Genomic DNA, 27,992 nt, shown 5'->3' with positions numbered 1-27,992 from the left:
TGTTTTATGCAATAAATTACCCCGCGAAACAGTAATAAACACATCTAATTATTTCAAACAAACATTAAATGAAACACACGCACAGCATCAAATGCATTAACCGCGATAGGAAATGCGATGCTTTTGATTTATTTGATCCCGGCTATTCTAAAAGTAGGTATATGTACATGTAGGTGTATGTGATTAGAAGCAATTATGTTGAAAGCTGATGTTGTAACAAGTGTTGGCGTCGCGTGTCGGTGCCCCAGGGCTCTGTGTCTAATGGTGCGTGCTCCCCCCCGTAACCCCCCGCACCGTCTCACCCTGTCCTACCCTCTTCGTAGCTCACACCGTACTCTAAGCGAATACAACGCTCTATAATTCGATCACGTCAATACAGTACCCACTAAGTTACGACTTCTTTAATTCGATTTGTTAAAGTAATGCGATCTTAAATTTGATTTGCTCTCTCCGTTCGCGCGGCGGATAAATTAAGTGCCTGGTTTTAGCTTTTAATTTATAAAGTTCTGATCGGTTTCCGTTTGTTATCCATACATTACTAATTTTATAAAAGCTTAAGTGTTTGTTACCTTTTCATGGCTAAACCGCTAAAAATGTGATAAAAGCTTAGGTAAACTGATTTAGTGATCGTTAGATTGCGGCCGTCCGGATGTTTTATATTTGAAGTATTTTATCTTATAAGAATCATTGTGTTTAAACAAATCATTTCAGTAAATAATATAAGATAGTCATGAGTCTTGACTCACGATGACTCATGACTTTTGATAGCTTTACTAGAGTGCTAAAATCATCTACCTACATCTTACTTTGCATGACAAGTAGGAATGACTTAATGCATTTTTTTAATACATTAGGTATATGTATTAAAAAAATGCACTATATTTTTCAACCGATTTATAGATACACAGTTGCAGGCAATTCATAGGTACAAATTGCACTGCCTACCTTTAAAAAATATTACGATATATACCTACATGTTACATAATACATTTTATTTCGAAAAGCAATTAGCCATTAAGTACGTACAGTGCTTACCCTAGTTAAAAACCCTGTGCACGCCACTGCGAACACAATCAACTTACATCAGTCAGTACCTACCTACATATTATAACATACACGTTACTCTAACCACTTAAAAGAAGGATATTATTGACTTAAGTAGGTACATACTCTGACATCTGTCATGAGACATTTCTAAATCATCATTTTTTTTTAAATTCCATGCTACAGTTATGGAAGCAACTGTATATTTCCAATGAATGTATATTTAATCAGCTTGTTAATGTGCCGCTAACTTTTAAACAACTCCTAATTTATTAAGTGTGTTAGAGAAAACTTTCCTCTCAGCGGGTGCCATTAAAACTAACTAATTGTTGGTTAATCTTAATGATTGTTATGAGATGGGTAGGTACCACTTTGGAAGCGGTTTAGTAATTAGGATTGCCATCCTAAGCACGCCAGCCCACATTAAAGCGGCATGGAGGGTCAAAGCGCCATATTCTGTCTATTTTATGGAGGAAGACTATGCTTTGTGGACCGTTCAAATAGGCGGTTATGGATAAATAAGGGTTAATGCCCCTATTATAATTACTGAAGTTTTTTTAAACAATACATTTAATTTTAACAAATGGAATGTTGAAATAAAGTTAGTTAATTTATTTTAGTTTCAATATGAGATAAATTAGGTAAAGGCATAAACAAAAAATACCTTGTCTTATTATAAAACTTTTCTTATTAAATCTTAAGTAAGTAAAATTGTGTTAGCTACGTACGTATACGTAAGTAATTAATTATTATAGTTTTTGTAACTAGGTAGATTGTAGGTCAATGAATGCATAGGTGTATTTCATTAAACATTTTAGTTATATTTATATTATACAGAGTAATAATAATAATATAGATACTAACTTACAAAAACATACAATGATTTTATAAACTCGTGTGAAAGCGACCAAATGTTAACAGAACAAAAACAACACCTAACATTTCCGACAAACAATTGATTACGATATGAATAAAACGGTTAAAATCAAACCAGATACAATACCTCGGCGTTCCGGTTTTCAATTGATAGGGTTACCAGGAATTAAATAAACTTTACTGGAGTGAAATACATTTTCATGAAATACATACAGTACCTACTAGCGACATCGCCCGCGACTTCGTTCGCTCTTATTCTTCCTTTACTTAATCTACAGCAAAATCCGTTCTTAAGGGATGCTAAGAAATATGCGATGTACCTACCTACAAGATAAATATACCTGCCAACTTTCAACTTTTATTTGTATGTCAAAAAGTTTTAGAGAGTTCGTGATGAAATAACCTTTTGCTTTTATATATTTAGATGATATAATATTATTAAGTATTGATATCCTAATAACACTTAAGTCACGTACACGTGAGTACACTTATTATTTTAGTGGTAAAGTACAGAGCCGACAAAAGTCATTAGGGAGAATGAAATCTATAAAAGACTTAAAATAATTAATTGCACACCGATAATATACAGATTTAGAAGATACATGCTATGTAAAGGCGAGCTTAACAGTTATAGACAGGCATTAAAACATAAAACCGGCATTTGTAGTGGAATTTAATGTGTTAGTGGATGTAGGTAGATATTCTTGGGCGCGGCTATTAAAAAATTCCATCACAATGGTATATCTGACAACCTTAGTTTAACATACCTACAGGGTATTAAAATGTTTGCCGTGAAAAATTTCAGCCGGGTTGATGCGACGGGAAATATTTAGCGTAAAAATCCGCGCTCCGCCCGGCATCCCATTTATAAAATGGAGAATTATCCGTGGGCGTATAGACAGTGGTAAATGTGGCGTGAAAACCCAAATGCGGAGGAGCATTTTTCTCGTGACAAAAGCTTTTTCCACGCAGTGCGTCTGCCGCACTATATTTTATTATGTTCATGTGCTTTTCATACCCTCACCTCTGCCACATTTGCGGAGCATAGCGCGCTTGTTCAAAGACTTATGGTGTAGACTGAAAAGGAAAGCGAATAAGAGTTTCTTATTACTATAATGATACCTACGTGATAAGTAGTATGAGTTGGTAACTATACCTACTTAAGCCATACCACATTATATTTTCTGTGGCCATACTCGATAAGCACTGTTTAACAACAAACAAATTAAAAAAAAAATGAGGGTTGTTATTGAAATTCATTTCACACCTAATAATAATAATTATTAAGTTGTTCTTAAATTAATGAAAATAAATTCGATTAAAAAGTTACAACAATTAGATAAAGTTACGTATTCTGAATGACATTTTATAAACAAACAATAGATAATTTAAAATAAGTTATAAAATGACATGCGCTATTTACCTTCATTTCTAATTTGTTTCTTGGTAAACAGTACTCATCGAGTAGGATATTAAATGAAATAGCAGCTAATATTATTTTGTAGAAGTTCTTGTTCTAGTATCAAAACTATGCCGCTTTCCGAAAAATATTTTAAAGTTTATAGGTAGGTAAGTATATTTAGAAGACTGATAACTAAATATACTACTAGGTATATGTGATCTAGATAATTTCCGACATCTACTTAGTAAATATAATGCGTTATCTAGTTAGAACTCTACATAAATAAGGCATTCATCCGCTGAATAATAACTAGGTGCGAAAAATTAATTCAGAGTTTCGGAACAGATCTCCCGGCGCTTTTTCATTAAAACTTCCATCGTCTCGAATTTTATTACGCACCTTTTCAAAGTATATTGAAAAAAATAACCGCGCCTACCCACCCCTTGTTGCCACAGCCGAAATTTAAGCAAACTTTAATTTGCAGATAATATAAACACGAAAGTAGGAAACGATAAGAGCGGATTGCAAAGTCGTTAGGCTTAACGAGATTCGATCCCTGGAGTGCTGCTGGTTTTTAATCACTTCTGAAGTAAATGCACTTGGAAAAAAATAACGCGGTATGAACGCCACATTATTGTCATTCATAATAACAAGAGGGGGAGGTTGGGGAAGAGTGGGTGAGGCGGTGGGGTGAGGCGGTGGGGTGAGGCGTGAGTCTCAATAGCTCGGGTCGTGTCATGCCAGCCGTTTCGACGCGCCTCGGCTTTGTTTAGATTCCTCTGGTTTCCCACCTGGCTTTTCAGAAGCAACACCTTTAAACTTGGAGTGGATGCTCGAGTCCGGGTTATACTGATTACATCAACTTTGCGTTTCAAGTGGGATTACGTTTTACTTGATAATAGGTATCTATAGGTATAAGCTTGGGGTTTAATACACTAGCTGTGTTTAAACATTTTCGTATCATTACTATTAATTGTATGCTTGTCAGTTGTAATCACGGAATTAATAAATTAGTTTTCTTTGTCCTGTGTTTGTAATAACGTTATTTTTGCAAGTTATTTGCAAGTTATATTTATAAAAAAAGGAGGAGGTTCTCAATTCGACGCGTATGTTTTTTTTTAATGTTATAACTTCGTCCTTTCTTAACCAATTCTTAAAATTCTTTTTTGTTTGAAAAAGTACTTCCACTTCCAGATTGATTCCATTTAATTTTTACGGTAATTGGTTAATTTTTTTCTTTCAATCAAAATAACTAAAATAAGCAAACGGAATTGCCCTTATGTGGCGTTTACGATCACTATGCGAGGACACACTAATAAACAAAAAAATAAAATCTTATTAACATAAAATTTAACTTCAAAGATGCATTACTTTAAATGGCGAAAAATAACGTCGTACCTACCTATGTCCTTTCTATCGATCGGTTGGAAGGCGGTGCCAAAAAAAAAAAAACTTAAAAAGCTTGTTTGGCATAGCCTTCAAACCGATTTAGACAAAAGGTTTTAGTATCAATATGTTTATCTTTTGACTACCTACATAAAAGTACTGAAAGTGATAAATAATTACGTTCCAATTAGATGCTTCATCTCTAAACAAGCAAAGAAATATATCTTCTCTAGTAGGTAGGTAGTAATTCGATTAAAAGTTCCTCAGTTGAGAACGCTCTCGAGCTAAGTGCCGTTCGCCACCTTTTGACACACAATAAATCACGGCCATGAGCGGCCAATAAAAAATATGTTCCACCCTCGGCGAAAAACCAATTAATTTTCGGCGGCTAAATGAAAGATCGTGCCCATTCGGGAGAGAAAAAATTACCCTCGGCGTAAATGCAAATCAAATGCAGCGGGCATATTATAGGCGTTTTTTAAAAGAAAAACCTTTTTTTTATGATTTTTTTAATGATTACTTGAACTTTTTTTTAGCGTAATCTTCAAGATATAGGCTGTGAGATTACTACAATATAAATACGCGCTACTTTACGTGCTTTTCTGTAGCGTTTTTCCTAGTTTTTTTAATTTATAACCGACTTCAAAAAAGGAAGAGGTTTCTCAATTCGACCGCAGGAATAGGTATATTTTGTGAGATGATGTGTTGTTTTTTTTTCAAGTTAAATAATGACGATAAAACATAGAGACAATCAATTTAAAAATTACTGTACATAATTACATTTGTAATAGATAATTATGTACATAATTGCATTTGTAATATTACTTTCCATATTTAGGTCAATCTTTTTATTTCGATCTAATACCTAGAGACATATTTATCTTTCAAGAGTCACAGTAAAAAGAATCGGCAAACCAGCAGCGACCTGCCCTCATCGTATAATAATAAAGTTAAACGCGACGAGATAGAAACGGGAAGCGCGGGAAAACGAGGCAAGTGGAAAAAGGGGAATAATGGAGAAGGAGTAATCAATTTCGCACAGTCGTCGCCGGCGGCGGTGGGTCTCTCATTTAAATTTTAAAACGCCGCGGCGGGCCCGGGGGGCCTTGGAGGACTTTTTAATTTGCCCCGGCACTGTTTTAAAAATGCACGCCGTTCTGCGGTGACACATCAATTCACTTTGACCGTCGACACTCGGGCTAAAATGTCGCACTTTATTCCACCTACCTTTTGAGGCTAGGATTAATAATTGTGCCGTGGAAATGTGGGTACCTACGTTGCATTTTTATTTGGGAACTGACCGGAACTAAATGGCAGTGAGTTGATAAAAAAATTCAAAGAGAAAATATATATTTTTTTTCAATATATTGCGATTTTAAGCAATTTACTTGAGTATATCATCTGCTTATTGATAGCTCTTATCCTTATACCTTAAGGAGGTACTTCTATTAGTACTACCAACTTACTGGGAATTCCGCTGGGCTTAGGGATAATATTCTTACCCAATTATTTTACTGAATAATATGATAATCAATTCAACGTAATGTATAATTCTTTATATGTCAAACATTATTTTTTTTTACGAATAGCATTTTAATTCCATATTTGAATAAAAAATAAAGAAAAAAATACTTATCATTTATATTTTAATCATACAAATGTTGAAACTAAATGAGCTTGAGAATATTTATGGTCGTGTTATAAAAAAAAACGATCTGATAATAACAGGTTCTGTATAGGTATGTTAATACAAAGTTATTGATCTCATTTAAATAAAAATTTGTTACTTTATTCAATGGTAGGTATAAAAAATTGTTAATGTTTTCTTGATTGCTTAATTATTCAAATTAACATTTACATAATTTAAAATACAAAAATAAATAAATGTTATTTATCTGGACTTGTATTCATGAACAGACGCGGTGCGCGGTTTCGCGTTGTTCTTGTTATTGTGGTAATAAAATTATCTATGATATTCACAAATAACGTAGCTTTCTATTAGTGATAGAATTTTAGAAAAACGGTATATAGTAGATCCAAGATTACCCCCATTACCCCATACAAACTCACAAATTTACCTTTTTGTAATATTAGTATTGATATAAAATGAAATTGCTTTGCCTTACGCTTTTACTGCCAACTGAGCGAAAGGCTTGTGCTAGGACAGTATAGTCTATACGACAGGGTTTGAACCTTAAACCTTTTTAGTTTGAGTCCAGTAGTGAAGTTCAGGATTCTTATTTTTTTATATATAAAGAATATTTGCCATATTTTTTAAAATATGATCAATATTCCATCTAGTCGGGAAAGACTGTGCTAGGAGTGGGTACGACAATAGACCAACGGGGTGAGGATTTGAACCACCACCCCTCGGTGATGACTCCAACTGCTCTTACCGTTGAGCTATTGAGGCTTCTCAGAGAATCTCATTTAAATGATGTATTGCCATAAAACGTCTGAATGACAGTTTTTCCCACAGCAACAAAGGCCAGACCTGCCGCGACTGCTGCAACAGATGCATGCGGCGCATCTGCCCGCGCACGGCGCGCCGCCGCTGCCACTGCTGGGGCAAGGAGCCCTGCCCCCGGCGGGGTTGTTGGGCCTCGGCGTGCCCCATCACCCCCTTTCCGTGCTAGCGAAACCTCCAGACATACATCGACCCGATGACAAAGGAAATGGTAAGAATTCAATGCAATATAATCACTGAACTACATAGGTACAAATATATATGTGTGAATATATAAGTTAATCGTTGACCTAAATCTTCATTATTTAGGGCCGGTTTTTCACCCGTAAGTGTCGAATAATCACAAGTTGTTAAACCTGCATATATGAGAATTTTTCTTTATTCTCTGCGTAAGTGAAGTCTGCCAATCCGCATTAATCATTCTGAGAGGAAAATGATGAATCACAAGTTATAGTTTTACATTCACAGATATTGTGTATGTCATTTAACATAAAGTAGTAAAGTGACAAAACTCACTATTAAACTAATCGACATTTATCAGAATTAAACCTGCCCTTTATCTTAAAATAGTTTAAACATATTATAATAATTAATAACATAAATTCTGAAACTTAGAAGACGACTGTCATTGTCTTATATATATATATATATAAATTAAACTACAAATAAATAATGTTAACATTTGTTGTAGATGTAGTCAATATTTAAATACACAATTTGTTTTGTTCACTTTACTTCCTGTGCACTTTGTACATACTGTTGAACTAAAAAGTCACATACGATTAGGTAGTTCCCCAAAAATGAAGTATCATGATATCATAACGGATCAATACATAAGATGAATATTTTAAGAGCTGTCGCTTGTTTGCGTGCTCGTCTTGTTTGCGGAGCGCCGCTCACTGGAGACTATTAGAGTAGATCCTCCCCGCGCCTCCCCCACGGCAGACGTCTCCGATCCCACTTCTGTTTCAATATTTACCACCTCCGAGAGGCTTTTTGAACCCGCTGTTTGCGTGTTTTCGGATCGCTGACGGCAACGGCTCTCCCGATATTGCTTTGAGAGTATGAATAAGTCACTTCCCCGAACTCATACCTACAGTGTTTGTATAGGCGACGTAAACAGACATTTCCAATATATTGACAAGGTATAAAACGTATCGCCGCTTTGAAGCTCGGCTTTGAATAAATAAAATTGTACAATCGCAAATAAATGTGGAAACTAGGTTCGAAATTCGAATGTTAAAACGAATATTCGCACAAGGCTACGAGAGCGCGCCACAAATGAAAATGTAACACAGAAATGGATTTGGAAGCCGCCCGTCGCTCCGGTTAATTACAAAAGCAAGCGGTAATCTGCGCTCCGGGATGTTCCGGCTTAGTGCCCCCCGCCGGCCCCCCGTCTCCCGCCCGCCACTTCCCCGGCTAATTTGTGCCATTATCGGTGTACTGATGTAAGAGTTACCGTGCAGATGGCCCCCCCGCTTACCCCGAGCTCCCCCGCAGCCCCCGCACTTGCCCGCGCCCAATTAATTATTCGTTGCCGGTGTGAGCGTCGCGTGTTTTAGTCAATTAGTAACGTAATTTTGCGGGTGACTTGAGTGTACGCGCCGCGGACCGGCTCGAGCGACGGTGTTACTCGACTCGCTAACTCAAACATACTACACCACTTCTATCATTATATTATTACTTAACTTTCTCATACGATCTTAGATAATTATTTTTAATTACCAACTTAACCCTCGTTTCTTGATAAGCCTTTTTGATTATATACGATAGTTAAAGTTAATCTACTTCATAAATGCATAAACGCAATAAATATCCTGGGGCTTCATTAGGTACCTGTATTGGAGGAGAAATTTCTATTTTATACGAATTTTAAGCTACAGTGCATCTGCATATCTTGGTTAAACACTTTGCGCACGCTCCTGACTAATACTAAGAGTTTGTTTTAGTTTGTAGCGAATAGGCTCCAAAACTACTGAACCGATTTTAAAAATTCTTACACCATTGGATTGCTACATTATTAGCGAGGAATTCCGACGTAAACGGGAACTACACGGGTGAAACGGCTCCGCTATTGTAACAAACATAAAAAGCTTCAAAAATAAAATTAATAATCAGTTTATATTTTTTATTCATTTATTATTCTACAAAATACAAATTTAAATTATGCCTAACCATGGCTCAAATCACAGTTGCTTTTACTGTGCACAGCCTATTATAACCTAAACAATATTTAAAAAATTTAGTAACCAACAAAAATATATAATTCACGGATTAATGTAGGTAGTCCATGATATTATTATATTGAATCGCGTACCTGTTATGCTCAGTATGTTTAATAATCCACAATAACAGAATATTGTGTCAAACGATAAATTCCACATGTAATTATTTAGCCGGCTAATATCGTTGTGGCATGCACATAGTCGGAATTTGCGTGCGCACTCCGTAGATAGCGGATATAGCCCGCTGTATGACCAATAATTGAGGTGATTGCATTTAAATTAATTGAAGGCATGCACTGCCGCGCCCTCTGCTATGTATTAATGTAATATCCATGCAATATACTATGAATATACTATAAACTTAATCATCTACATATTGTAGACGATATTGCCCAAACTTGGTGCGAATTAATCAATTGATGATAATGCCTTTGATGTTCAATACCTATATATCTGCTAGCGTTTGCCTTTGCTTTGTGCTAGTAAATGTAGGCATAAGCCTTTAACTAGTAATATTACTCAGCTCGGATGGACTGTCGCATTCCAAATAATGGCAATATAATATCTAAGTAAAGTAACAAAATCAAATCAGTCAAGTAAATTTCAGTTAAACAGTAATAAAGCAATCAGAAGTGGGATTACTTTCATTATAGACAACAAATATACAAAAATTGTTTTTAAATACTTATAAATAATAATAATTAAAGAAAGACTTATACACGGATAAATCATAATAAATACATCAGAAGTGGGATTACTTTAAATAAAGACAACAAATATACTAAAATTGTTTTCAAATATTTATTAATAATAATAATTAAGTAAATAAAGACTTATATACGGCATGTATTATCACAAGGAATCTTTTGTTTTTTTTACTCTACTATTTATATATTTGCTTTAGCTCAGTTCTGGAACTAGAAGGTTATAGATATAGTACCTAGTAGAAATTGCTAATAACAGCATAAAACATTTGAATTTGAATTTATACTCCACCTCTTATAAAACTGTTAAAGATTTTTATGTTACATGAATCATGATATATTTTCTACAAACGATAGTTACGAGTACATATAACATAATGTTACAATAATAAATAATTAACATATCTACCTGCGTGTAACTGTCAAGTCGACAGTCCGATATTTGTTTTTTCATTGAAGACTATTTTACCGAGCATTGAGTGACACTGTATTTTAATTGGTCAATAAATTAAAATGATACTCAATTCATAGACAAGTAGATTTTAATTAATTACCTACTCAGTCTTATTTGAGCATTTATTTTACTTAATTGCCGTCAAATGCAAAAAATGAATTGCTAACGCGCATGTCTTGTGAGTATTTTTTTAAACTTTATGAGCTATTAATTCAGAGTCACTTGTAGATCTTGGAGTAATTAATTTAGTTGAAACATTTAATTTAGTCTATTTGTCTAAATTTGCATTTGGTTGGGAATATTAATTTCTTTACATTATTGTTTTTCAAGCCGTGTATGTATTGCTATGCAAGCATCTTTACTAACTACATAATAATTAAATAATAATACTTACTAATAAAATATAGATATAGTTAGTATACAGTGCTCTTTAATAAATGCAAAATGTATATTATACTGCCTACCCTAACGTGTCATCACGAAATTATAAATTGGAAAGGAAATTTCCATTTTGTACACATTGTATGTAAAGTTTCCCAAAAAATCGATATCGATGATAATATTTTAAGTAGATACAGATCATCATCATTAACAACCCATATTCGGCTTACTGTTGAGCTCGAGTCTTCTCTCAGAATGAGACGGTTAGGCTAATAATTCACCACGCTGGCCAAATTGGCAGACTTTCACATACGAAGAGAATTAAGAAAATTCTTGGGATCTCTTACCATGTTTATCTTTCCGTTTGAAGCACGTGATATTTGATTTCTTGAAATATCAAAAAAAATACTAACCATCAGTGACGGTAAACGGGGATAAATCTTAATATATAATGCGAAAGGTCATCACGAAATTTCAAAAAGTGCGTGACGTACAGAAATGAAATTTGGCAGGGAGGTAGTTTATAGTAGAGGTCCGCTAAGAACGGGTTTTGCGAGAGGGCCGGATTAAGGAGGTCTAAGGGCGTCCGCTAGTAGAAATATAACACTCATCGTTTAACGATCGTCTTGATTAGACATCGCAATGCTTGCCGAAGACAATAAATTACCGATAGCGCAGACCAAGACTAATTTGCGCAGTCGTGCCAGTTTGTCGCAATGTATGGCCGGGTTTAGCGCTAAGTTATTGTGACGTGTGCTGTATAATCTGGCCGTGTGTCCGGGGACAATGTTATCATGCGACAGTGCTATTGCCTTCGCGCGCATTACCATATGCATTGCATCAACACGGTGCCGTCCAATTAAAATGGAGATCCCATATCATATCAAGAATTACGTATTATGCCAGACTTGGTTGTGTGCATTGACTGAGATTTATGCTAACAGCTGTGCATTCTACAGACATACAATGGAATCATATAAATAAACACAAAGGTTTCTCTTATGTAAGAAAAATACCATAAACTTGTTTTAGTAAAGTGCATTAGGTACCTACCAAATTCCAGTCAAAAATATTGAATACGAGCAAATTGAGAACCTCCTCCTTTTTGAAGGCGGTTAAAAATATTTCACTCTTATTTTTCTAAACTTAAAGTAGCCTAAAAGAGGTCGCTATGAAGAGATAAGGCTGCATTTTTGTATATATCCTACTTTTTTTCGTGTGTTATATTGTTTGTTTTGTGGTGTACCAATAAAATATTAAATAAAATAATAATTTAGTATGACGCTAAAATTAGTGTGCTTTGCCTCTTGATGGTTTGTAAGTTTGTTAGACGTATCAAAATTATTCAAAATTATAAAGTTCAGTTTTTGAGAACTTTACGGTAGGTTTACTGAATTTTACGGAACTTCAGGTTACAGAACAAAGCGTCTTCTGAGAAGAATCACACATATAGATCGGTGTGCCCATTTCCTTAGTGTTGCCACAATTTTTATTTGCATTTAAATTGAAGCCAGGTGCCAATGATAACATCGGAGATAAATACGCTCGGGTAAAATATATCGGATATTTTAATCAAAGGTTTTGCTCCAAATCGAATTACCTCGCAGTCGGGCGACACGGACGGCCTTTGGAATATTTACTCGGCCGCGTCTGTCCCCCCGCCCGTCTGTCAATCAGTGCGGACGAACAGACATCTGATTTTATATGTACATATATGGATATAGGTGTAACTCGTACGGAGCTTTTATATGCAAGTGGCGCACAAGTTGGAAACGTTTAAATCTCTAGTTTTTAAATATATTATGTATTTATTTATCCGTTGATATAACAGACTTTATATGTATCTATTGATTGCTTTTAAATTATATTTCATTCGTCTTTAAAATAAACACACACACATCACAGAATGAGAGTGGTTAGGCCAATAGTTCACCACGCTGGCCCAATGCGGATTGGATTGGCAGACTTTACACACATAGAGAATATAGACTGAATTATTTTTGTATTTATTCGTTTTACACAATTAGTATTAGTTGTACCACAAAATACATACAAGGGTCGTAGCTTAAAACAAAACCTTTCTAATCTGGATATCTGAAAAATAAGTAAGCCTACAGACATATTTTAAAGGTATATGCTCACCTGCATGATTCCTCATATTTTCATTATAGCATTAATTAACATGTATCTAAAAACAAAATGAATATCTGAACCTAATAGTTTTGCATGTAGTCAAGTAAAAGTTGTATGATTGTGCTGACTCAGCGTGTTTTGTTCGCAGGTATCAGCTCGGCAGAGGAGAGACATGTGAGTACCAACAGAATTCCAATTTCGCAAAGTTGAAGTTGTTAAAATTTTCAACGACAAAATTTCGCTTTGAAAAATTCGAGGTATACTCCATGTTCTGCTTTTTTCCATTTGGGAATGCGAACGTGGAGTGTTGTGCTCGAACGCGTTGATTTCATAACACGGCCCTGACTGAAACAAGTGGGTGGTGCAAGTGGCACACCCTGTCTAGGGTTGCCGCTGGCGGATATTTGAAGCTTTTGTGTGCTTTCTTGTTTATTTTTGGTGTTTGATTTAGGATTCAATCATGAAGTAAATGATAGATACTCGAGTATAATTGGGATACAACTGCATTAGGTATCCGTTAACTACTTACAAATGAATCAATTTAGGTATATTAGCTGTTTCACCCGCGTAGTTCCTGTTACAATAACAATTTTGTTTGACCCAATTTTTTGTCAATTTAGTTTTCTCCAGCTGTTCTGAGTTAAATAGTGTAGGTACCTAACTAACCAGGCTTATTAAACAGTACCAAGTAAAATAAAACAAAAAAAAAGAACATGAAAACATATTTATAATAACTCATGATGAGTTATTCTCAATACAATTTTATCTCACGCATGCACAACCCTACATTAAAATGAGCTCGCGACCGAGTGCGTCGTTCGCGAGGTGTTGCGAATGTCGGCTATCGTGCTAGCGGTGGCTGCGGCGAGGGTGGCGGGTGGGCGATTAGGGTTGCTACTTCACGGGATAAACTTTATTATATTTTTTTATGATTATCTCAAAAGTTTTATGAAACACCGGTTGGTGTTTAGTTTGTACTGAAGTTTATTAAAAGATTAAAACTTTGTCAATACCCTTTTTAAGTCTTTTATGTTTTCGTTATATTATCTCAGTGAAATTACTTACTACATATTGAAATATATTGTAAGTTATAACTGTTTGATAATCAAATGGTATTCTTATCTGTAGAAAAAAAACTACTGTTATAACAATAGTTCTTTTAGCTAGCTGCTAAAACAAATATACTGATTAATTTCAGACTAAACAATAATTATGTCTATTAGGTTCGGCTTTCTGATATTTTAAATTTCAATTCAATCAATATTTAGTTAAATCTTTATATAGAAGGTTAAATATATCTGCATTCCCATAGACATAAATATCTAATATCTAATGAAATTAGTTGACGCGTGCCAACCCTGCCGATCTCTCAGAGCGCTCGCTGAACGCGGCACACCGCACAGATGTGCATTCAGTTTCAGTGGCAATGCCACCACCATCGCCTAGTAGGGTTGTCGAAACATTAATCTTTGTTATATTATCACTTACGAATTAATATAAACTTCACATTTATTCTTAAAGTTTACAATTAGCTTTATTTTAGCCTCTAAAAATTTGTCTAAATTAGCTCCGTGGTAAGAACGACTTCGGTTATTGATATATACAATTCTAATCTGAGTTTGGTTTAACAATATAGTAATGACACTCGATTATATGCAGCATAAATATACCGATTTGAGATTATTTCGGGTTGCCAAACGTGACCAAGTATCTTTTGATAATATCACGTGGAAGCACTTAAGGCCCTGTAACAACTATCAAAAGGTTGGAAAACGTTAGGTTTCTACGAAAAAATTGTAATTCTTCTTATGAATGTATAATGTACATTTGATTATTTGGGTTAGTTTCCGATGACTTATGACAACAATTAGTCCCAAGTCTATATGTCAATTTTGACAACCTTAACCCACGCTACTGCAAGTTGCAAACGAAATGCATACGAATCGATACCCTGCCCCCTGCCCCCCGCTTCATAACATTGTCTTTGTTGCCTAACCTACTTCCCTTCTGTTTCACGTATTCCGCTCTGACGTTTCAATTTATTACTATTTCACTGAAACGTGATACTTGGAAATCTTTTGTTACGTTAACGTAGGTCGTAGGGGATATTAATTTTATCTGTAGATATTTGATACTCATACTGACTCAGTAGGCTTTAACTAATAAGGTTTTATTAAACGGTTTTAATATATCATAGTAAGTTATAGTATAAATTTATTATAGAGATAAAAAAAAATTACATTCATCATACAAAAATGCAATTTATCCTTTGTCTGTAGTACTCTTTAAAAGTTTGTCTGTTTCAATATATAACTTCGGAAAATTACGATTGTTACAATTGTTATTTCGATTGATCATTATCATTAGCTTAGATATAGATACGAGCAGTTTCATGGGCTCATAGCACCTACCTATAGGTATATATAGGTAAACATTTACCTAATACACCTACTGGTATAATAGGATATTTTTTATTATATGGAATACTTTGTGGTATTGTACATAGTTCAATGATTTATAGTTACCTATACCTACGAGTACTAGCAGATCCCCAAATGTAGCCTATGTTACGCACTAATAATGTAGCCTTTCATCGGTGAAAGAATTTTTGAAATCGGTCCAGTAGTGTCTGGGCCTATTCGTAACAAACAATCAACAACAAAATATCAAATCTTTACTCTTTATAATATTGGTTTAGATGTTACAAAGAACCATTATAATTATTCCAAACACAGAGTTTTATAAGAAAAATGTAAAACCAGCAAGTTAACTTAGAACTTAGAGGAAGCAATCTTGTAAAAAGTCGATAGCGATACGTAGTGGCAGGCGGCAAAGCGGGAGCTCCAGTGTTAGCAGTGTGTTCACGGAGCCGTCGATCTGTGCAAACTCGCGGCGGCTGAGTAATGCACCGACGCGTCTTACGAGTGGGGGGTCGGGGGCCTTAATAAAGTTTACATAAACCGTCTTGCAGCGCAGCGAGGGGGTGACTCGGGTTACACTGCTATAGAAATCTTAATAACAGGGATATAGAAATGGCGTGTTCTAACAATTATTGTTTTTTTGTTTGTTATAGAAAGAATTATTGCTTAAGAAATGTTACTATTCTATAAATAGAATAAGACATTTGAAATTACTTAAATAAATATAGTATATAATATAGCTGTATTTATTTTGACTGCAGTGTTTTAAGAAATTTGCATGCCAGTACTTATATGGCGAATTGTATAATGTACCTACTTCAACATTTATTGTATACCAGCTAATGTACCTAACTATACAATTGCAAATAAATAGATTGAATTGAATTGAATATAGATAATAAATTCACAAAACTCAAGCTTGATAGAAAGCAAATATGAGGTCTAGGTTTTAGTAGATTTGCTCTAGTATTGAAGGTCCACAAACCATACGTCATCTCAAATAATACTGAAGCCGGAAGGGTATGTGCGCCTTTGAATTGAAGAGCCTGCGACGGACCCTATCATTAAAATATGCGACGGACCCTATCATTAAAATATGATAACTATTATTACATTATCCCTCTAACGCGTTTTGAAGTGTGATGTGTAGTGCGAAATAAGACTACAAACTTTAGAGACGTGTCGCCGACGGTTACCTGGATATAGATCACATTACAATTATATTCAGGGATTACATTTTTGAATTTAGAAGGTGACTATGGCATGGCGATACTTTCTCACGTGCCATTTCTATTGCCTTGTTATTAAGATGTGCCTGGTCGGTTTGTCCGGCGAATGTTTTCGCTGCAAATCACGGAGGCGCTACTCTGTTGCGATCAACTCGAGCCGACCATTTATTTGCAAACATCGCACACCACACTCTCCGCCTTAAGCGCAACGCTTCGCAATTTATTTAAAAATATTGAAAATTATTTCTTTGAACCGCGCGCTCGAGTGCTTCGTGAGCTTGCGAAATTAAAATTTCCCTCCGAGATGGCGTGTCTCGTATTTGCATATTTAAGCCCACACTAATTACGGCGAGTCGCCGGCTCCGAGAAGGTCGCTTAAATTTTCTCGAAATAACCGGGATTATGAGTGCCAATTTACACCGACATGAAATTGAACGGCGGCCGCTTTCGAACGGGCCTTTTCACGATCTCATTTAGGTAACATAATAACCCCAGATTTATTTCTGCCGCCGGCTCGTTCGCCGCTGAATCGCGCCTAATATTCAATTTAGCGCGCGAACCACACAAAAACCGCTCGCAAGCGGTTCATTACGCCGCGCATCTCGCCTCTTCATCCTCCTCGGTGCTCGCCTTATCTGAGCCGCTCGCGCCCCCGTGACCCCCCGACCCCCGACCCCCCGAACGCTTCACCACTTCGAGTGGAAAACTCGCAGGACGAGGGCCGCTCAACCTTGTTTAGCATTCTCCACCGCTTCTTTATTTAATAGATGCCCGAAAAAATTTCGATCAGAATAAATTTACGTTCTCTCGCCGATACGCGTCGGTTTCGTGTTTTATAGCATCTCCGTTTCTAATTAAGCGGTGTGTGTCGGGCTTATTTACAGCGGCGGGTGCGAGCACTTCATTAAACCATTACAACGAAATTATGTTAAGGTGTTTTTGCTTGTAGCGGCACCGAGCGACGCTCCCGCTCGCGCACAACCCTCGCAATTTATCGCTCGAGACTTTTCTTAATTGGAAAGAATGGCCACTTGTAATTATTAAGACGCCCTAAAGTGAAACAGATTGCGCGATAGTCGCTCTCGTGTTTTTGTTTTCTCCCCCTCGGGTTATAAAAATTAAGAGCGTATGCGGCCATTTACGTCTTCTTAAATGTAAATTACGTTTTTCTCCTCGACACTGTAACTGGAATGTAAATAAGATACCAGCTTTAGCTTTAAGCTGTGCAATACCTACACAATAGGTAGCTACATAATGATAATATGATCGTCGTTAAACAGTGACACCAGTCATTAAAATAGTAAGTACTAGCGGATGCCCGCGACTTCGTCCGCGTGGAATTTAGTTTTTCACAATTCCTATGGGAACCATGGATTTTTCCGAGATAAAAAGTAGCCTATATGTTAATCTATGCTATAGATCTCAATACCAAATTTCAGCTAATTCGGTTCAGTAGTCGAGGTATGAAAGAGTAACAAACATTCATATCATCAAAATCATCAGTTTTCGCAAATCTCGGGAAACCAGGGATTTTTTGGGATAAAAAGTAGCCTATGTTTTAATCCAGAGTAAAATCTATTTCCATTCTAATTTTCGCTTCAGTAGCAGCGGCGTTGAAGAGTAACAAACATCCAAACATCCATACAACTTTCGCGTTTATAATATTAGTAGGAAGAACGATATACCTACATCATGTTAAATATACAGGCGAGATGCATAAGGAAACATGCAGTTTTTTGGCGATAGTTATAATATGACTAACAGACGTCGGTTGCTATCTATAAAAAATTAGCAATCGCGACAGTACAAACAAATTTTACGTATAGGTCGGTATCTAAACTATAGGTTAGTTCAATAGCCTCGCGTAACGTTCAATGGAGAGTGACCTATAAGCTAAATATTTTTAAATTGATGTTAACATCATCCTGTATCTATAAATGTCAATCATAGCGGGGCGTAGCGCAGGTAAGGTGAGCCTCTTATATTGAGGGTTATCTGGAAATGTTTTATAAGATCTTTCGCTGTCAATCAGCGAAATTGAACCTTGAAGCGGTGGCTGGATATTGGAATTTAGATCTAATATGACGCCAACCAACAAACCGTTTGCGTTTTATGCTACGATACCTACTCATAGGTAAATGGCTTCAAAAATATAATGGATAAAAAATGCGAATTTATGTCAAAATATTTATTCCTATAATAATTATTATTCGTGATAGCCCAGTGGATATGACCTTTGCCTCCGATTCCGCAGGGTGTGGGTTCGAATCCGGTCCGGAGCATGCATCTCCAACTTTTCAGTTGTGTGCATTTTAAGAATTTAAATATCACGTCTCAATCGGTGAAGGAAAACATCGTGAGAAAACATGCATACCAGAGAATTATCTTAATTCTCTGCGTGTGTGAAGTCTGCCAATCCGCATTGGGCCAGCGTGGTGGACTTTTGGCCTTAGGTAGTGAGCCGAATATGGGTTGATGACGACAATAGTTTTTTATTATTATCTTGTTTATGTATTTATAAATAGGAAGGTTAGATTGCTTCATAATTATAACAATTTATTATTTTATATAAACATTTGCTAATAATATCGTTAAAAACATCAATCATACTTAGAACGTTAATAAAAATCAAACGCACGTTTCTTGTTTTATTACACAACTTAAATTACTTTATAGTGGGCAAAGAGTACTTTGTTATATCAATAGGTATTGGTTCCTTTGTATTATTATGAGTACGACGTTTTGAAACTTCTGTACTTCTTCATTTAAATTGTTCTCGATAATTATAGACTCGTAGACTCTGCTTCAATACCCCAAATTCATAAACATGGATTGCGTTTTAAACCTCGATTTTCTCGAAGAAATTTGAGGTTTAAATCCTAATCCATGTTTATAAATAAGGCCCAATATAATAAGAAATATAATAAAATGAAAATTTTGTAATGTTTTATGACACCTAAAGAATTTTATGACGTGGTTGGGTCTGAACTTAACTTCAAAAAAATAAAGAAAGTGTAGGCAAACGAAGTCGCAGTAACCACTAGTAAAGAATAATAGATGAAATGCAAATAACACAATGCGGGCGCACCAGAAACCAACTTTTGTTCAGCAATCGGCGTATTATTCGCGATCGAGCCGCATTTGTTTTATTGGAAATTCAAGAGGCTCCAAAGAGAGTTGGAGCATTGCAATACCTGCAGGTCGGGTAGAGGTAGAGGTAGCGGTAGCGCGGCACAGGTATTGCTCGTCTGCGGCTTTGTTCTGATCCGGCGTATCGCATCGATTTATGCAAGCCCGATGGATGTAGGGTAGCCACGTTTGGTTTAACATTTTTAAGGATTAATATTAATATAGATAGGTAATAACTACCGATAAGATTCTCATAGATAGGTTGTTTACAAATTATAGCCTGCCCCTACCGGCATATGCCGTTTCTGTAGGATAAAATTCAACTCATGTGTTTATTTATTTTATACTTAACGAACGTCTGATACAATATCACACACAATATGTCAATATTTTTACATATTTATTGAGCCCTTATGGTGATTGAGTATCAAACGTCCATTTATTAAAACTTTTAAAATTATATTTATTTTCGAAACTTTTGTAGATACTCCTTCTATAAGGATTCTAAATCCCTTGAATATTTGATGAATAGAATATTATTATCCTATAAGAACTATTCCACGGATTACCAACTCTTAGATCAACTTTTTTTATTTAGTTCGAGGAAAAAGGAAAATATTGGACATGTTTCAACACAATATAGCCATTTAAAAAAGTAATTAATTAATAAGGGACTACCCTAAAAATTTGAAAATATTGGTAACCCTACAAGCACCCGCCACCGCCCGCTCTTATAACAATAGGTAGGTTCTAACTCCTACCTGCCTGCACTTACGTGACAAAATTGAATATTGCATTCCGGGACACCTTCGTTACTTACACACGGGCAAATATCGCATATTTTATGTAGAGACAGTAATAATGTGAAGAACAATACCAAAATAATTTATTAGGTTTTATTATTCTATTTGATACAACCACAGCATTGTGTACAAGTACTCGAAGGTATATAACGCCCGAGAATTCGTACGCTTGGATTTTTTTTTTCGATGATCACTGATAGTTACAAAACTTCAGTCAAGTCAATCGGATACAAAAAAAACTTTCAAATATTATTGTCATACCTAGTTCTACTCCAAGTTTTACTCCTTTTAGCAAAGAATAGGACAAAAATAATCATAAACTTAGATCTATTCAAAACAATACAAAAAACCTAAAGTTCAGAAAGCTTGTTTTTTATTTGTCGCAAACGGATCTCGAGTTGCGACCTAGGAAACCGGGAACAGTGGCTTTGTTTTTGTATTTCTTCTGATTGCAATGTATATTTGTTATTGTTATCGAACAATAATAAATAAATAAACATAGAACAAATAACAAGACAAACACCACATCTAAAGGTCCATACATATCTTGAATACATACATATTATACTACTGCCTTTCTGGATGAGTACTATTTACTAACAAAGAAATTAGAAATGAAGGTAGACAGCGCATGTCATTTCATAACTTATTTATTTTAAATTATGTATTGCTTGTTTATAAAATGTTATATAAAATATATTAACCATATCTAATTATTCTAAGCTTATTAATGAAATTTATTTTCATTAATTTTAGAACAAGTTAATTATAATTATTATTAGTTGTGAAATGACTAGTGGTTTATACCCACATATTTAATTTGTTTGTTGGTAAACAGTATTCATCAAGAAAGGCTGTAGTATAGGTATATTTTCTTTGCTTTCTACGCTCAAAGTTGGTGATACAAAAATTTCACTTTGTATCTACTTTGCATTAAAATTTTAATCGCATTAAAGATCGAAAATCAACGCAATCCCGAATAAATGGAACACGTGTAATTGAAAGCGCACCACGGCTGACCTTCCGCACTAAAATCCCATTTGTGAATGCAATCATGGCTTATCAATTCATTGTTTCGCGAATGGCGGACAAAACCCACTGCCGACACCCGCACACCTCACACTTCGCGGATCACACGGCAGCACTACCCCACACCTAGGGTGCGTTCACACCTGACATAAAGTCTACCAGTGACTGTAAGTCAGCTTTACATACTTAATGTTTTTTTTTTCACAAAAAAGAAGTTATGATTTTTCTGTGTATGGGTTCAAATCATCAAGGCTTATTACCTAATTCATGGCATCGTGAACAACGGATCAAATGCACTGCTGACATCGCGGCTCACACTGACACCACTTCCCCACAACTAGAGAGCATCTGCAAGTTCCAGGCTTTACTTATCTTCTTTATCTTAAAAAAGGAGGTTATTAGGCATCAATTTCTCACACCTTAAAGTCTGTCAGTGCATGGCTGTGCGCCAGTGTTTTGTGTCTTACAGCTTCTTTCGCCGGAATTCGACGTGTGTATCTGTGGCTCTACGCAATCTCGTACACACGATACATCAGTTAATTCTTTTGCAAAATATCTCATTACTTCTCGAAACTTAGCGTAGCATCTGCCAGTGTGTTTTGGAATTTACTACTTTTAAGGCAGCACGAGCGAATGGTTTACTTACATGTAAAAAAACAAAACATCGCTTTACAACTAATAAACTATTAGATGCTAATTGCTATAAACAGTTTCGTAGATTTTCACACTACACACTCGATCCAAAAGCTTACTTACAGTCACCGGGTGTTATTATGTCAGGTGTGTAACCACCCTTAGACCACTCTGTACCTACCTATCTATAATACTCGCTGTACATTCAAAATCCAGCTATTGCTTTCATTGATATAAATTGAAAGTGCAAGCCGTGTTGCCGAACAACCGTATATTTTGTTTTGGTTTTATTAACACCCGGCGCAAAATATAGTTGTTATAAGTTGTGGCATTGCAACTCTCGGAGCGGATGTTCCGGTTTCGACACAAATGTTCTGATAACTATTGTTTTTGGATTCAGACTTGTTTGTATAGAAAATCCAATTTGGCTTTCCAAAAATACTTTAGTTTAATATTACCAAGCTTTTAACTAAAGGTTTGCTTGCATTGATTTTGATGCCAAATAATTTTATGCCGGACAACCTTTTAAAAGTAGAAGTGTACTTTTGACTAAGTGAAAGGTAGGTATCCTATACCTTTTGCTGTATTTCTGTCAGCAATGGTCATTCGTGAAATTGCTGTCAGACAGAAAATTTTCATTTTATTTATGACATGATGTTAAATATTATAATGGAAATGTAACTTAAATGAATAAATAAAAGCATACTGAACAAACATGAAAAAAATCACTTTAATAATATTGGGACATGTTTAACTAATACCTGCGACTCTTTTTTCGTATTACCTATAAGTAATTTACAGCAAAGTTTGTCCATGTGAAAGAACCTCACCTATTTTCACTTACATACTAATGTAGTATCTAAATTTATTCTTAGCTATAATTAATATAATGTAAGCAAAACTACCTACTTACGTGCACTGATAGTCAAGTCTATAGAACTTACGTATGTGTGTAGTGGTGTAACATACCATAAAATGGAAATGTAACTTGAGAACATTCAAAAATATCGCCGTATAAAGAGCTGTCTCGAGCAGTGCAGTGTAGATAGCAGCCACCGCAAGTGTAATGAGCGCGCAGCGTACCGTACACGATCGTACTCCGTGTTGCGGACTTGCGGTTGCGGTGGCGTGTATACGTGCCCCGTGCCCCGCAGCGCACGCTACGTGTGGGGTCCTACCAGATGCTCGCCCGCCGCAATGCATAACGATACATAACCCTTTGGCTATTCTAGTCGCTCCGTCCATCCGACGACACCGCATGTGCAATGTGCATCGTCTTGTGTATATCCCATGTCTTGATATCATTTACGAGTTGCATGTCTTTTACTCAACAAGTGCTGTCTCATTAAAGAGATGATTCAGTCTAAACCTACATAATTTTTTTTTTTTTTTTTTAAGATTGGGTCACTAACTATTTTTTTGTTTTAATAGTGTTACTTTTTTTAACCGACTTCAAAAAAATGAGGTGGTTCTCAATTCGTCTGTATGTTTTTTTTATGTATGTTACCTGATTATTCAAACTGATCATCAGTTAGAACATAATATAATAGATATAACATGTTTTATGTATTTGAATTCGGTTGAATTTTTTTTATTAAATTTTTTTTAGTTTTTTGGACATGGAACATGGTCACAAATAGACAAAATTAGTGTTCTAGCGGTGCATGTGAACATGTCAATATCACAGTCAGTTCATTTATTTCAAATAAACTTATCTTACGAGCACTTTCGAGACGTCAGGTAACAGTATTAGATTATGATGATAATAATTAGTCGAAAGAAAGAAAATTAAAGTTACGAAGGTTCCCAAGCGCCTTGGTTGGTGGTTGAACAAAAACAACTTGTTATTGTTGTTGAGTTGTTCATATTTGTTGACCTTTGTTACGTTTCCTCTCTAACTAGCGTATGCATAGAAGAATGCGTTGGAATTAATTATTCTTTAAAAAGGAGTAGTAGGATTGAACCTAGAACACATAGTAAAAATTTAATTTACGAGGCTTGAAATGGTATTTGTAAAAATATGACATTGTAATTACATAAGTTTTAAGTCACCATATTACCATAGGACGCGGCTTCAATAGGACATCAAAAGATGTGTTGAAAGTTCAGTCAACCGTCGGCGATGCCCAACGGACTTCCAACTGGCCGGCGCGGCTTAAATTCACGTCAATTTACGTCAATAGTCCGAAAGGTCCCCGTATAAATAACCCTCCGGCAGTACAACTCGGCCCATTATACCGGCGCTCGCAATAACCCGTATTCCACCCACAAATAAACACGACGGAGACAGATAATTGAAATCGCTGCAAGTAATTAGCAGTTAGGCGCGCGATAGCTCCGAGCGCGGCTCACGTCTTCATAATTTATCTCAATTAGTTGGCAGCGTAATGGGCGGAAGGGCGGCTCCCGCTTGCAGTTTATGCACTGTCGCGACCTAGCTATGCATTTACTATTGCCGGCCGCAATTACTAGCTAAGGGGTACGGGTGACCGGAGACCACTTTGTATATTTTAAATCTGTATTAGTCTTGGGAGCATTTCTTTTTCGTGTATACATGCTTCGAGCCATACGATGGTATTCATTATTTGCCCTTCGTAATTACGGTTTGACCACACGTTATTGAATGATGAATGTGCTTGCTTATGAGCAATTTATTTTGAACTTCTAAGTTCTACATAAGTTATAATTGTGTCTATGGTATGTACTTATTATTAGGAATCTTTGTGTCGAACCTCAATAAGTCGCGAACCTCCAAACCTTTCCCTTCAAGCCCAAAACATCCATTAGGTTGAAAACTTTTAAACCCTGTTTATGTCGGCGAAATTTTAATGTAAATATATTTGATAGGTATTCATTATTATATTCAGTGTATATCCTGTTTGTGTTTTTGATATCTAGTTGCACATAATGAGGCAATAACGAGATCGTACAAGGTAAATTATGGTATCGAATATAATTGTGTGTTTCATACAAAACAATGTTATCTCCAGTCCACAGTGAGCGAGTAGCACGTGTTCATGTTGCGGTTGAGCCATCGCACTTCAGCATTCGATGATATTAGTCTCGCTCTCGCCAGACAAAGGACGTAGAGGCGGAGGCGTTGCTTACTACGGAGCATGCGAGTGTGCGCTGCGGTCGCCGGCGGCATGTTTAACAATGCGGCGTGCGGCGTGCGGAGTGCGGCATGCGGCAAGCGGTGTGCGGCGTGCGGCGTGCGGCGACGGCATGTCCCCGTACTGCCTGACACGACTCGCTCGTGTAGCTAGAACACGCTCGCTCCCCTCTCTCCTATGCACGCCGCGTCCTTCCCTTTGTGCTTATCACACATTTACATATGCTCCGCCTGCTAGCCGCCGTGTTCGAGCATTGAAAATGTTTCATGAATAAATTTGTAATCCAATTCCAGGCTTAACTTTTAGCCGATCGACACGAAATGCCGAACGGTTAATGAAAACAGACTTTAAAGTTCACAGCGAACCGAAACAAACAATCTCCGGTCTCGCGATCCGTCATAAAAAGTGCGAGTCGCAGCCCTTTTTCGAGTTTCCTCGTTACGGGCTAAGACGAGAATCATTAGGAATTAAATTTCCCCTTTCATTAGTCCCTCAACCCTCGTATAATTCCGGACGCGGAGCAATAACAATATAAATCCCCCGTCGCGCCGAGCGGGGGATTAAGGCTTGTCTCGACCCTAATTTAGGGCTGCCCCCGCCCCGGATTAACGAAGTGGCGGAATCCGCTAGGGTTGTCGCTGCGCATAAACTTGTTACGTGTTTAATGTTTTATTGACGGGTAGCGAGGGAGCCCTCATTTAAATAACAGAGCGGCACACGCGTTCTAACGACTACCTCGCCGCTCGAGCTTGACCTCTCGCGCCCTCTTCACTCCACATCTCACGGATGGCTGGCGCTTCAACGCTTGGGAACAATCGACAGATTGACATAAAAACACTCCAAAGCGAAGATCTAATTCCCACAAATATCGGATTCCTCCATGACGTGTGAACAAGATACGAAGTTGCGGTTACACGTGTAATACATATTCATTTAGCTAATTGAATTTTCGTACGAGCACAAACTTAAACATTATAATAAAAACAAGATAGATTATACGTAATTAAAATCAAACATCACCAGATAGAGCGCCTGCAAAAAACTACCAAACAACTTTTGTTCAATTAACATTTTCAATTTACAATCGCTGTTTAAAAAGCGAGATAACACATCGAAAAACATGTGCTAAATCGAATGTGAAACACGGCCGATATCTCGTTATATTACGTATTTTAAACGGTCGTTCACCCTGACAAATTAATTTTTCGATCTATTAAGTTCGTAGAGGCAAATCGCTGTGAGCTGGAACGAATTGTTTATCCCCGGTATTAAGTCGTAGCGGTGTCGACGCACATATTGCAGACGAAGGAGCCGGAGAGGGCCCTCAGCCTCACTCCCTTCCCGGGATCACGGGTAAATGAGCCGGCGTTTGTCAACACATCTCGCCCCAATATGCCGACAGATTAGATTTTACAAATAAAAAAGCCGTCTACTAAAATAAACTTTGAGTTTTGTACGACCACCCGTCTTAGACGCATAACAGTTTTTTTTTAACGTTCATTTTAACTATTATTGATTTAGAATCTATTTTATATTTAAGTACATGTGTTTTATTATTCTTTAAAAAAAACATTGATTATTGTTTAACTTTTTTAGAATTTAAACTATCGTGAGTGTTATTCATATTAATTGATTATGAAACACGGCTAAAACTCACGTGATATTACGTCGGAGTATGCCCGACTAGTTTCGAACCCATACGGGGCCCTTAGTCATGAGCTGGTTCTTGCATCGAGGCACGATCCAAACATGTTAAACATTGTTTAACTTTATTTATGTTTATATCACTCTTTGTACGTAATACCTGCTTACCTTAAGAGAATTATGTAGGTCGTTAGGTGAAGCTATCGAGATTTATTTTTTTTTAGTTACATTTTTATTCGGTTTAATGGATTTTGAATTAATATTCAGTTTGATAGAGTTTAAAATAAAAATTGTTAATAGTTGATGGATAAGAAATATGACTGTGAATAAAATCTAAAAAAATATGAAATATATTTATTTAAGTTTAAAGCTTCTATTCATTATCAGTGGTGCTACTGAGCTTTCCAACTAAATGGAGGTAATCAGGGGAATATTGGTCATATTTAAAAAAGATTATGACAAATATTCCTTAAAAAATACTTTGACGCATACCTATGTCAACAGAGAAACGAAGGTATTTTTATTATTGCCTCATATTTATATGATTTAGTCCTTTAGTGCCAGTTTCTCAAACGAGTTAGCTCTCAACACGGGGACGTAACACGACTCAATGTAATTTATTTAAGTAATTTCTACAAAGTAAAGCAGCGCGCGGCTACACCGTATTAAAATTTGCCTCGCAGCCGCAAAGTAGACGCTAACACAAAATTAAAGTCGTCGACACTTAAGGGCGCGGTAGTTTCGAGGGGAGTTCCGTGAAATTTCTCTCGGCATTCCGAAATGGCGGATGAGTTTTGCAAGTCAACTCAATTATCGTTTTAATTAAGGCGCCGCTTGCCACGTGGCGTTTGTTTGCGTGCGTGAAAGCGATCGCACCCATCCGTCCCCCACTACCCTCCCTGCTCCCCGTTAATTGT

At 36.3% G+C, this 27,992-nt stretch overlaps 1 protein-coding gene across 3 annotated transcripts in view; it reads left to right on the top strand.

Moving 5' to 3' along the window:
* Positions 1-27,992, top strand: part of LOC112046364 (protein groucho) — a 120,384-nt gene that overhangs the window by 73,684 nt on the left and 18,708 nt on the right. For 2 of the 3 annotated variants that reach the window (XM_052886473.1, XM_052886472.1), the window contains exons 6-7: positions 7,176-7,386; positions 13,224-13,249. In XM_052886473.1, the coding sequence (XP_052742433.1) occupies positions 7,176-7,386; positions 13,224-13,249 (237 nt within the window). The remainder of the gene's footprint in view (positions 1-7,175; positions 7,387-13,223; positions 13,250-27,992) is intronic. The other variant, XM_024084167.2, reaches the window with a different exon arrangement.

This window comes from Bicyclus anynana, chromosome 17 (assembly GCF_947172395.1).
Source record: "Bicyclus anynana chromosome 17, ilBicAnyn1.1, whole genome shotgun sequence".
NCBI classification, from domain to species: Eukaryota; Metazoa; Arthropoda; class Insecta; order Lepidoptera; family Nymphalidae; genus Bicyclus; species Bicyclus anynana.
The sequence above is the reverse complement of the archived record's forward strand: the minus strand, read 5'-3'. Positions and strand labels throughout refer to the sequence as shown.